Source organism: Zootoca vivipara, chromosome 12 (genome assembly GCF_963506605.1).
Source record: "Zootoca vivipara chromosome 12, rZooViv1.1, whole genome shotgun sequence".
NCBI classification, from domain to species: Eukaryota; Metazoa; Chordata; class Lepidosauria; order Squamata; family Lacertidae; genus Zootoca; species Zootoca vivipara.
Window position 1 is genome coordinate 34,674,291 of NC_083287.1, and position 12,457 is coordinate 34,686,747.

General features: G+C 42.0%; 1 protein-coding gene across 2 annotated transcripts in view; it reads right to left on the minus strand.

Moving 5' to 3' along the window:
- The window catches only part of ITGA8 (integrin subunit alpha 8), a 124,832-nt gene that overhangs the window by 54,143 nt on the left and 58,232 nt on the right, over positions 1-12,457 (minus strand). For both annotated transcript variants that reach the window (XM_035129658.2, XM_060280785.1), the window contains exons 16-20: positions 5,742-5,797; positions 3,863-4,017; positions 2,782-2,919; positions 2,209-2,276; positions 712-859 (exon numbers count right to left, since the gene is read on the minus strand). In XM_035129658.2, the coding sequence (XP_034985549.2) occupies positions 712-859; positions 2,209-2,276; positions 2,782-2,919; positions 3,863-4,017; positions 5,742-5,797 (565 nt within the window). The remainder of the gene's footprint in view (positions 1-711; positions 860-2,208; positions 2,277-2,781; positions 2,920-3,862; positions 4,018-5,741; positions 5,798-12,457) is intronic.

Sequence of the window (12,457 nt, forward strand, 5' to 3'; positions counted from 1 at the left end):
ACTGTTACGGACAGCTCTTTCTTACCCCCTTCAGTGAGTTTTGCATCAGTAGAACAGGCTAAAGAAGAGGAGCAGGAAGTTATTTTCAACACAAGAAAAATATTTGATTCTCGAAAGGAAATTAACTTGGCACACCTTGGTTCCTTGGGGGGGGGGCGTGTCATGCTTTGAACTATCCAAAATAAAGTTCATGCTATATCAGCTTGCAGGCTTTGTAGTCAGATGAATTGATATATGCTGCTCTGTAGTGAGCACATGAATTGTCTGTGTATTTAGGGGATAGAATTTCATTTCGGCTCTTCCAAAAGTGCCTCCTCCTTGTGCCTCTAAACTTTACAAGTAAAACAAACTACATCAGCTCAGTCCAAGCTCCACTGCTGAACAACATTTCAATAACCAGCCTTCCCTTGCTTGGTGTCCTCCAGGTGATGTGGGACTACAACTCCCATCAGCCCCTGCCAGCATGGCCCAATGGTCAGGGTGATAGAGGGCACCATATTGGGGGAGGCTACTATACATCTTTGTGTGAATAATTTTGTTAATTTAAAAATATTATTTTTCAGGGCCTGCTATCCCACTTGGTTCAAATAAATATAATTGATATGAAATATCTATGGCTGTCATTGCTCTCCTCCCACAAAGTGCCTCTATAGGTTTCTGTAATGCAGCCTCTGTTAAGGAAAAAGAAGATGGCAAGCCAAGACATGTTACCTTGCTGTTACGCTCGACACCGGTGTAATCTGCCTCTGGGGGTATCTTAATATGGAGCTCAGCCTCATAGGCCCCTTCGCCTTCATTTCTTGAGTTGATCATGAGCGTGACGCAGTTTTCCTCCCCAATTATGATCTGATCTCTATCCCTGTAAGAAAGAAAACTCATTTTCATAACAGGTTTTCAAAGTACACAACAGTGCCGATTTCTCAGCAAACAGAGATCCAGAAGACCCACCCCTTCAGCAGATGTGAGGAGTCATCCCTGTGTCCTTATTGCCAAGCTGCACATTTCCTTTCACTTGTGACTTTCAATTAGGGAGGACATGATGACAAAAGAAGAGCCTGCTGGACCAGGCCAGTGACCCAGCAACCTGTTCTCATAGTGGCCAACCAGATGCCTATGGGAAACCAGGGAGCAGGACATGAACACAACAGCACTCTCCCCCTCCCGTGATTTCCAGCAACTGGTAATCGGAAGCGTTACAGTGTCCAGCTGTGGAGGTAGAGCAAAGGTAAAGGTAAAGGACCCCTGGACGGTTACGTCCAATCAAAGGCGACTAGGGGGGTTGTGGTGCTCATCTCGCTTTCAGGCCATTTGTCTACAGACAGCTTTCTGGGTCATGTGGCCAGCATGACTAAGCTGCTTCTGGCACAACGGAACCTCGTGATGGAAACCAGAGCGCATGGAAATGCCGTTTACCTTCCCGCCACAGCGGTACCTACAATATTTATCTTTTGAACTGCTAGGTTGGCAGAAGCTGGGACAGAGCAATGGAAGCTCACCCCGCCGCAGGGATTTGAACCACCGACTTTCTGATCGGCAAGCCCAAGAGGCTCAGTGGTTTAGACTACAGCGCCACCCGCATCCCCTGGAGGTAGAGCATGGCCATCATGGCTAGTAGCCACTGATAGCCCTCTCCTCCATGAATTTGTCTAATCCTCTTTTAAAGCTATCCAAGTTGCTGGCCTTTACTGCACTGCAAAGGTGTATTTTGGAAAAAAGGATGCATGATGTGAGGCTAGAATCGCTCTCAATGAATGCCCTGAGGATGCAGGGATTCCCCCCCCCCCCCATTTCCATCCTCGATCCAGACATGCTTCTCTGTAATGGTACCCTTTCAGCACTGTTGCCAGAAGAGAAGGCTGCAGCCTTGAGCAAAACCCATGGCTTTGCTCAGGAAGAATATCTAAAACATTTTTTGCCGAAATAAGCAAAATCTGGGCAAGCAGAACTGTTAAAGAAGTGACTTCGTTTTGTTTTGTGTTTAGATGTGGCAAACCTTTGAAGTTACACATTTAGCGGCTGTAAAAAAAAACCCTTAAAAGCTCACATCAGCATTCAATAGTAGAAATATCTACTTCCTATCGGACTGGGCAATCTTGATGGGTTTCTCATCCCCATCCCCTGCCTACAAGCAGATTTTTTTAAAAATTTTTTTAATGAACACCTTTATTCCATTAAGTGCAAAACACAAGTTTATTTGCTCAAACTTACGGCACAGCGGAAAGTTTCAAGTCAGGAATGCACACGTTGTCTTCTCCACAATCCACAAGAATGTAAGCCTGCATTGTTCAAAACATACATCACTCATGTTAGGGACTCTGCTTGAAAGGAATCCCAGCCATTTCCTTTCCCTTCCTTTATGCTTGTTTGATAGCCATTAAAAATAAGTCCCTGAAAAGGCTGGATGCTTCCAAACCCCTGATTCCAATACAAAGAGCCATGGTGACTGGTTATATATGTAAAGGCATGTTAACGTGCTGCATATTAAAAGAGTGAGCACATCTTTCTTTCATTGCTGCGAGGAATATGATTTACAGGTTGTTGCAGTTAGCTAGGGCTAAGAGAATGAGAACATTCAGGAAAAAACACAGGCTGAAAGAGGTTCGAGAAATTTCAGATAGGTCTGGTTCAATTAGCTCACCATAATGAACAAATTAAGCTCTTGTTGCGCACACTGAAAGAATGCTGAAACCCTGAACAAAGCTGCTTATAAAAGATGCCACACAGCATGGTAGCTTTTGTTAGCTGTTTGGAGGCATAATAAATACACATGCATGACCCTACCTGCTCCCCGATGTAGTTTTCTTGGTAATAGTTCAATATTGGGTTCACAGCTGAACCATCTGAAAAGGTGGATTCATCCAAGCTGTAGTTCAAACTAATGCTGATTGGAGACAACATATCTCGGAATTCAGTTTCATCCTGCAGGAGAGAAATCACATAGAAACTTATCACTTAGGTTGCACTTCATTAATGTACTCTGTGTGTGTGTGTGTGTGTGTGTGTGTGTGCGCGCGTGCTTTGTTTCAGCAATGAAGCAATTAATTTCTTGATCCTATGACTGTCTACTAAGAAGTGAGGACCACTGCATGTAGTTCAACTAGGTAAGTTTGCAGACGAACGCAGCTAATGTCTCCAAAAAGGACAAAGAGCAAGTTACCTCACTTATAGCAAAGTTTCCAAAACACACTGCTTCTGCAACATCCGCACTTGAGAAGCAGGTTGCTAATCTGTGCAGAGCCAGAACTATTTCAAAGCAGTAGTCTGCCATGATGTTGTACTTCTAAAGAGCTCAGTTCCCACAAGCTCTTTGCTGAAATGGAAGCAGCACACATGTGACCTATAGAAGGAATAGTGTCGATGTATCCCACAGGAAAGGAGTCACATGCATCAGTTTTGAAAAACTCTCCACCATTACCTATATCATTCCCTAGTATGTAACCCAAAGATGCCTCCCAAACCCACTTGAGCAGATCGCTTAATCATTTGAACTGTCAAATTAACTCTGACTTGTTCATAATCAATAGCGTCTTTTTTTATGGGTCTTTCTGAAAAGCTGCTCTCACAAAATCAGTGATAACAAATTGCTCCTCCAGATCAGTGCGGCCAGTGGGATAAAAACATTTATATATATTTTTTGCGAACTAACCTATAGAAATTACAAGGTTCACAGTATAAGAGTTGCCTCTGGTATGGCAGTACAGCTCTTTCCACATCTGTAAAAACATCTGCCCATACAATATGGGGGTGTACTTATATTAGTTCTGTTGACAGTCGTAGTTTAATCATCCAGATAGTGACTATATTCTGAAAGAATTGCCCCCAAAGCAATAATTTTCTGGACACAGCAAAGAGCAAAACTTACTCTGAGATAAACCACAAAGTCCTTGCAAGTGAGCCGCTTCTGCCTGTCTATTGTGAAGAGGAAGATATGCTGGGGCTGATGATAATCAAGCAAGAGGGCACGCTTAACAGCGCCTTTCACTTTTAACACATCTAGCTGGAGTTCAGCTCTCAGAGCTAAAAGGAATGTAAGCAAACCAAACATCATAAAAACAGTCAATTGGACGCTCCGCTTTGAATTCTGATCTGCTTTTACAGAAAGCTTATTATTTTTGTTTTTTCAACATCCGTATTTCTGACAGTTCACCATTTGTTCAGTTGACCAATGACTGTTTCCCAAAAGGAAATGGTTCAGATACTTCTTATGTCATTACAGCACAAATTAACCATTTCAAAATATTGTACAAAAATGCAAGCAATATTCTTTCAAGTAATAATAATAATAATAATAATAATAATAATAATAATAATAATATATTATTTATACCCCGCCCATCTGGCTGGGTTTCCACACCACTCTGGGCGGCTTCCAACAGAAAAATGAAATAAAATAATCTATTAAACATTAAAAGCCTCCCTAAGCAGGGCTGCCTTCAGATGTCTTCTAAAAATCTGGCAGCTGTTTTTCTCTCTTTTTCTTTTCTCAGATGGGAGGGTGTTCCACAGGGCGCGTAACTACCGAGAAGGCTCTCTGCCTAGTTTCCTGCAACTTGGCCTCTCGCAATGAGGGAACCGCCAGAAGGCCCTCGGTGCTGGACCTCAGTGTCCAGGCCATAGCTGCCAAGTTTTCGCTTTTCTCGCGAGAAAGCCTATTCAGCATAAGGGAAAATCCCTGTAAAAAAGGGATAACTTGGCAGCTATGGACTCCAGGCAGAACGATGGGGTGGAGACGCTCCTTCAGGTATACTGGACTGAGGCCGTTTAGGGCTTTAAAGGTCAGCACCAACACTTCGAATGTTTTAATCAAGTACGGTAATAGCACTCAGCATGATGAGGAAAATGCCAGGGCCCAGTCAATGCCCTTTCCCAAGGAACTCTGGGAATTGTAGTTCTGAGAGGGAAACAGAGGTCTCCTAACAATTCTCACCACCCTTAACAAACTACAGTTCCCTGAGTTCTTTGGGGAAAGCAGTGGCTGCTTAAAGTGGTATGATACTGCTTCAATTGTATAATGCAGATGGTGCCTACATTTGTAAAATCAGGGCTTTTCTTCAGGGGGAATTCACAGGAACTCAATTCTGGCACCTCTCTGGTGGGTGCCATTGCCATTCTAAGAGAACAAGAGAGGTGTTCATGGTGAGTTCTGGCACCTCATTTTCTAGAAAAATAATTCACTGTGTAAAACCCAATCCATATGGTTTCTTTCAGGTTGAAGGACTGCGATTAGTACAAGGAGGCCTAATGCCTACATGGGCATTCCCAATGACTTCTAGAACCCAACTGGGCATGGAGTTAATAATCCCATTGTGGGCTCTGGGACTTCCCTTTAATGCAAATAGCACCTTTGGAGAGTCAATGTTTGTCAGGACTGTGGCAAGGAGAGGCAGAATGAAATTCCCCCCTCCCACCCAGATGGTGCTCAAGCTTTCCTATGACTGCTATTTACATAGAACTCCCACATAGCTCAGTCGGCATAGCGTGAGACTCAGGGCCATGGTTTCAAGCCCCTCGTTGGGCAAAAGATTCCCACATTTGAAGGGGTTGGGCCAGATGACCCTCATGGTCCCTCCCAACTCTGCAATTCTATGATTCTTTGACCAACAATTGAGGTTGTGTCTAGTTTGGCGCTAATAGAGCCCTAATGGAGCGTAACAGGTCAGGTATTGAAGGCAAGTTTAAATATGGCAACAGAAAGTCAGTTCATCTTAAACCACAATCTTACAGATGTTAAACAGTCTTACCTATTTTTTCTGAAATGCCTGGACCTTCAAAAGTCACACAGATGGTTACAGTAAAACTACAAAGGAAATGGGAAGAAGAGCATTAGAACGTAAGGAAAGCCTACTGGATCAGGTCAGTGTCCCATCTAGTCCAGTGTCCTGTTCTCCCAGTGGCCAAACAGATACCATGGCAGGACCTGAGCTCAAGAGCGCTCTCTCTCCCTGCAGTTTCCAGCAAATATTCAGAAGCATACTGCCTCTGACAGTGGATATAGAGCACAGTCATCATCAGGGTGAGTAGCCATTGGTAGCCTAATCCCCCATGGATTTCATGGAATCTCTCTTTGAAAGCTGTCCATAGAGCACTTGTTGAAACTCTGCATAGGAATATAGCTGTATCTATATGTTATGACTTTTGGGTTTTGTTTCTCTCTTTTCAAAACTGCCATAAGAAAGTAACCTGCTCAAGATCCATGGCATGGTCACCATCTTGAATTAATAACTATTCCATCTCCGCAAGGACCTAAGGAGGGAACTCTAATTCTATAAAAATAACTTGGGTTTTTCCTCTAAACTACAATTCTCTGAACCTTTACCAAATGACCATGCTCATGAAACCAAATGAGTTTAAATGGAAGCCTTGGTAAAAAAATAGGGCCCCCAAGACTTCAAGCAAACCCTCTTGGACACAACTGCTATCGAAAAAACTGGAAGTTTGCCCTCTCATGCATTTCCTATGAGGAAAGAGCATTAAACTGCTTCTCTTTTACCTCGCCTACAGAAGACAATGGAAGTCTTGCATGTGCAGGCCTTAGATTATTTTATTTATTACATTTATTTATTACATGGAGTTCAAAGTGGCATAAGTAGTTCTCATTACAGTTTATTCTCTCAATAACCCTGTTAGGTAGGTTGGGCTGAAAGACAGAGACTGGTCAAAGGTCACCCAGTGAGCTTTGAACCTGATTACATCTGCTCAAATGAACTGATCTTCAGCCTATAAAGCCGACATGAACCAGCTAAGATAAATATGGGCCTATCTTCTAAGTCCAATCACACCAGGAACATAATTTAAGCTAAATATTTGATATAACACATTTCTTCTGACATACCAAGTCAGACTTTCAAACCAAGCAATTCTCTTTTTAGATAGAACATCCCCCAAATCGTAAATTGAGAAGTAGTTGAGCTGCAAGACTTTCCTTTGCATTATGAAAAGATAAATTTTTAATCAGGCTATGCTAAAAAGGCTTTCACAAACAACCACAGATGGATGTTAAATCATTATAACCAACTCTATCCTGCTAGAAAAGTACAATTTCCTGCTAATCAGTGTTGCTGGAAATCCATCATTTGTGACTTGCTCCTGATGACAGGTCAATCTATGTGTTCAGAGGTGAAACTTGAAAAACAAAACACAACCCCTTGTGCAAATTAAACAGGAGAGCACGGGAACATTCCCTATACAAAATCTGAAAAATCTTCTTTGGTGATTCCAATTTTTTTAAACAAATGCTATATTTTTATCTTTTTACAAAAAACTGCAGATTAAGTAGAAGACAGCTTCTTGGGCAAGACGTACTATTCTTGCATTCGTCATTTTTATTTTCAGTCCCAAGTTACTAAGTACATATTTACAGACACTAGAAGTTCAAAACCAGCAACATCACCTCTGGAACAACCTCTAATCTTATTAGAATTCTGCATCAGCTTCCTCTGACAGTCTCGCTGAAAAAGGACCACATCTGGGTTTCATATAACGTGCTTGACCTTATTCCACTTCTTCCTCCAGGGCAAACAATTTGCCACATATCATTAAGCAGGGCTTTCCCATAAACTCCAACGGTTGTTATGAAGGGTTATTTCAGAGCCTTGAAGAACCCCCAAATTCTGACCCATTTCCCTTGGAATTGCCAAGAGATGAATGACTGAACATTGCTTAATTTATGGAGCAGTGCAGAGTAAGAAGTAAGGGGAGGACAATGGACACGGTATGCATATGATCTAATGACTAAACCTGATCACAAATAAAAACTTTCTTATAGGGCAAACTGATCAACATTGCAGGACATGTAAGGAAGACTGAATGGTTTTGAAATAGAAAAACCATTCACCCGTATAGGTAGAATTAGTGAAACCTTTGTATCTCCATTACTCATATTCCAGGTTCCTGACCCTCAACAGATTTCATGACTCCACACACATTCCCTGCCAAAAATGCTGAAGAAATCATCATTTGTACACCACAATTTCTGTCTCTCAAGCTGCTTTTCAGTTTGCTTGTTTTCCTCTTCCCTCCTCATGCATTTTACTTTTGTGTTGGGCCCTTTAAATTGTAAGCCTGTGGGCAGGGAGCAACTGCCTTATTTTTATTCTTATAAAAGCTTGTCTGGGAAAGGTTTTTTTTGTGTGTGTGTGAATGAAGCACCTTTACCCTTTCACCTCTATCTAGAACTCAGCTGCCAAAATCAATTATGTCTCATACTGCTTAGATCATGCAACACTCCTCTTCAAATTCCTAGAATGGCTCTCCATTCCTCCTGCACTGAGAACAAAGTTTTTGTCTTTAGTTTTTAGAACACTTCATTTCCTTGGCCCACACTGGTTACTAACAATAAACTATGGTGTTTTTCAAAAAATATATGTGAAAGAGTACAGGAAAACCTCAGGCTTGCATACTCCTGCCCCACTCTCCTGGGACAGCAATAAGGAGACTGGAAGCTTTTGCTTCCATTTTCAACCCCGGACAAACTGTTGTTAGGCTTAACTATGGCTCACGGAAAACAAGACAACTTCAAATCTTGGTTTATGAAGCTGCCTCTCAAGGGACCCGACACCAGGGGTTACCAATTCCCCGAGGAAGACTCAAAGTATGGTTCTAGATTCAGATAGGTAGTCTTGTTGGTCTGACACAGTTGAAATAAATTAAAAAAATGTTTTAGTTAGAGACCAACTAAGTTTGTTCTGGGTATAAGCTTTCGTGTGCATGCACACTTCTTCAGATAGAATAAAGTATGCTTCACCCAGGGAACTTCCACCCTCTCTTCCATGTCTTTGGTACTGGAAGATATTGCCCCACCATTGCTCTTGGACTTAGAAGATGAGTCCTCAACAGTACCTCCAACTCCCTGGCCAGGCAGAAGTCAACAGATACAAGATCAGGCACCACTGCTCTAAAAACCAAAGTGGCCAACTATAGCTTTTCTGCTCAGCCAGCAATAGGAGAGAAGGCACAATCCAGAAGGACCCATTGTGAGCTGTCCATGGTTCTGCCCTCCCTGTAAGACTTCTCGGAGTCTGTGTGACACGGCCTGCTCAGAAGTCACTCGGCATGACCACACCCACTTTCCCTGCCAGCCTCAGCCCCAATAAAACAGGATTTTGGGTTGTTTCAATAAGCCACCAGTTTAGGTTTTGGACATAAGAGTAAACTATGGTTAAATGGAAAGAGACACGAGAGCTTCCAAGATGGGAGGAGGGAGTGCATGAGCCTGAGACTCATGAACATAATGATGAACCGTAGTTTATTATTATGCTTCAGTGCAGCCACAAACTGTGCATTTCTTTCCTTGCAAATGACCATTGTTCCTCCCACTCTGACACCCTTGGCTAACCCTCTGGCTCCATTTTCCCATGCTGCTCTTATTCTTGGAAGTCCCATCTAGTACTCCTAAGTGGTATCACTTCTTACACTCCTTTCAAGTCCCTCTTCTTCTGTGAGTCCCCATCCCCCAGCCTAAACAAGTCCCTAAGTATTTGATACTACCTTTGACCATACTCGTCCCTCGCTGTTCTTGACTCTCCCATTCCTCTGCTATGGAAAGGAAAATGCTGAAACTAAGATGCTGTACTTTAAGAAGCTGGTATAGAAGTCAAAGTGACTCCGCAGTGAACTGGGAGGGTTTATGACTATGGAGATTAATTTATAGCTCTGTACAAAAACACATGCACATCCAGACCTATTCATAAATGCCAGTTTTAGAACAATTAACGGATGGAAAACACTCTTCCATGCAAAGTTCGCATTGTTTCAGTGGCAAAGCGTCTAACACTTCACCCTGACAGTAAGGGGCTGATAAAAGATCTGTACAATGGACAACTGTAGATGGAGACAGATCTTATAAACTAGAAATTTCCTTCCCTTGGCTCGGGGTTACTCAAGGAGGTCAGACTAAAACAACTCTTATTTCCCTTCAACCCTGCCAGTGAATTTTCACACATACGAATCTGTATAAAGACAGGAACATTTGCAATATATATTTGTAAGACAATACATTTTCTCAATTGTGATCTGCCCCCAGATAGTTCTCCTTTACGGTGTAATGCTGCAAATGTTTACTTGAAACTAAGCCCTATTATATACACTAGACTTCACTCCCTAATAAGTGTGTGTAGGTAGGATTGTCTCCTTACATACTGTTACAATATGTCTTCATGCCTTCAGGATGTTCAGACTGCAAAAATGTTTACAATTGCTCAGATCAATAAAGATAAATGATTAAATTCCACTATGGTTTGAGTTTCTAATTCAGGACTGAGGAAACTCAGGTCTGAGGGCCAAACACAGCTCTCCAGGCTTCTTTGTCTGGTCCTTAGGACTCTCCCCAGGCCACAGACCTCCTTGAGTGTTCTTGCCTCTTAGTTGTTTGGATGGAGGACAGAGAGGGTGTGTGTGTAGAAACTAGCCTACTGCACAAAGATGACATCTGCATTCATTGCTCCACGCACATGACATCTCCATTCATTGCTCCCTGGCCCTGCCCACCAGTGTCATGTGACTCCCCAGACGGTTGCCCAGCTGAAAATGCGCTCCTTGGATCTGAAAAAGGTTCCTTGCCCTTGTCCTAATTCAATGCCTACAATGATCTCAAGAGAGAAATCGGTTGCCCACATATCATAAAGCAGGGATGGGGAAGAAACCCAAGGACAGTAAGTTCACATCTAGAATTGAATTTATCAGATTTGCACTTTCTGAAGCAACATGAGAAGCAAAACACAGCCACCCTTCAAAATTCACAGTTGTCCAAATTTTGCAATGTGGCTCTCCAACCAGTGTTTGCAAAAATGCGTATGTTAGGGGGATAAGTGTATATTAAAATGAATATATTAGTGAAAATGCACTAGAGAGATTGCTTGCAGAAATGTGTACCTTAGTCAAAAGCGCAGCAAAACATTTGTTAATTGGGATGAATTTGTACCAAAAAAATCATCTTTTTTTAAAAAAGTACACATTGTTGGAGAAACCTGGGGAACTGAATTTAAAATTGGAAAAATGAGAAATGGAGAGAACCAAAATTGACCAATCCTCCCATCCCTTATCATGAGGCCTGTTTGGGTATACTGCCCTCATGTAAAGATTAAATACAAGCGCAGCAGGGGTGAATGTGCTAAGCTCTGACTCCCTATTAGAGGGTGAAGTCTGAAGCAGGGAGCCTCCTCTATGCATGGAGGTTCCTGTGTGATTTAGAACCTGATAGAAGTGGGGTTCTAGATCACACAGGGAGTCTTTGGGAACAGGAGAAGCTCCTTGCTCCAGGCTTTGCTCTCCAACTCATGGAGACTGAAGGGAATAGTCACATGGGGTGGAGCTTAGCAAGTTCATTTCTGCTCACATGTAGCCTTTACCTGTGAACAGGATGTCCAAACAGGATGCTCCTGAAAATGGATGAGAAGCCCCCCCCCAAAAAAAAACCAGTGTCTATTTGGATCCAAATCAGAGCCAGTCCTCTCAAAATCTTGTGCAATTGGGACACCTGAGTGCAAAAATGGACTGAGAAAAAAAAAGTTCAACTTATAAGAAATCCCTTAGGTTCAATCACTTTTGCTCAGCTGTAATTTACAAGGGAGGGGGAACCCAGCTTCTCCCCCCCCTGTTTATAACTTCGCATTTTAACACATTTTAAGGCATGCTTGGTTTTAACTACATATTGCAGAGTTTTTCTGTCTCTGTAGGAAAACAAAGCATATACATTTTAATAACAATTTCCCACATGGTTAAAACAATATTTTCCTTATACTCTGATAGTGTACAGTACAGTAATCCAAATCCCTGAGCTTTTTCTGGTTAAGATGACCTCCTTTCATTCATTTTATTTTGAAATGTCAATCAGCGGGCATTTTGCACAAGTTACACAGCTGGCTAAGAGATACAGAAATCTATCCCATGGGGCAGAGGAAATATTTGTCTGTTGGAGTTTCCCTAATAATTGTTTGCATATGTACAACACGAGGTTATGACAACTACAGAGAAAAATTACAGCATAGAAAACTAACAGCTGCTCTTCCATCATTTCGGAGACAGGATTAAAAAGTTTTATAGCCGGAGTAAAAACCTTTAGGGAAGCATATTTTATAGCAAAATGGTCAGGACCATAACCATCTATCTGTTGTGGCACCTATATAACATATACTATTACCGGCATATATATCTATGAGAACATACACGTTTAAGCAGTTCCTTTCCCATGGACTCAAGTTTCTACAGGAGTAGCAGAAATCAGAATATTATTCTGGTGCCTCCAGAACATAGGCAGGTGAATAAGAATCTTGAGATGACAGAATGGACTGTGCCAGTTCAGAATGTAGGCGAGGAATAAAAACTTTGAATGCTCTCCCACATAATAATTATCTGCAACTGAAAACAACAACAATAGCACACCGGGGAGAAGAATTCTAGCTTACATCACTTCCTGTATGCAAGTTTTCTTCTTGCACGGACAATTTTTGTTTTCCACCCA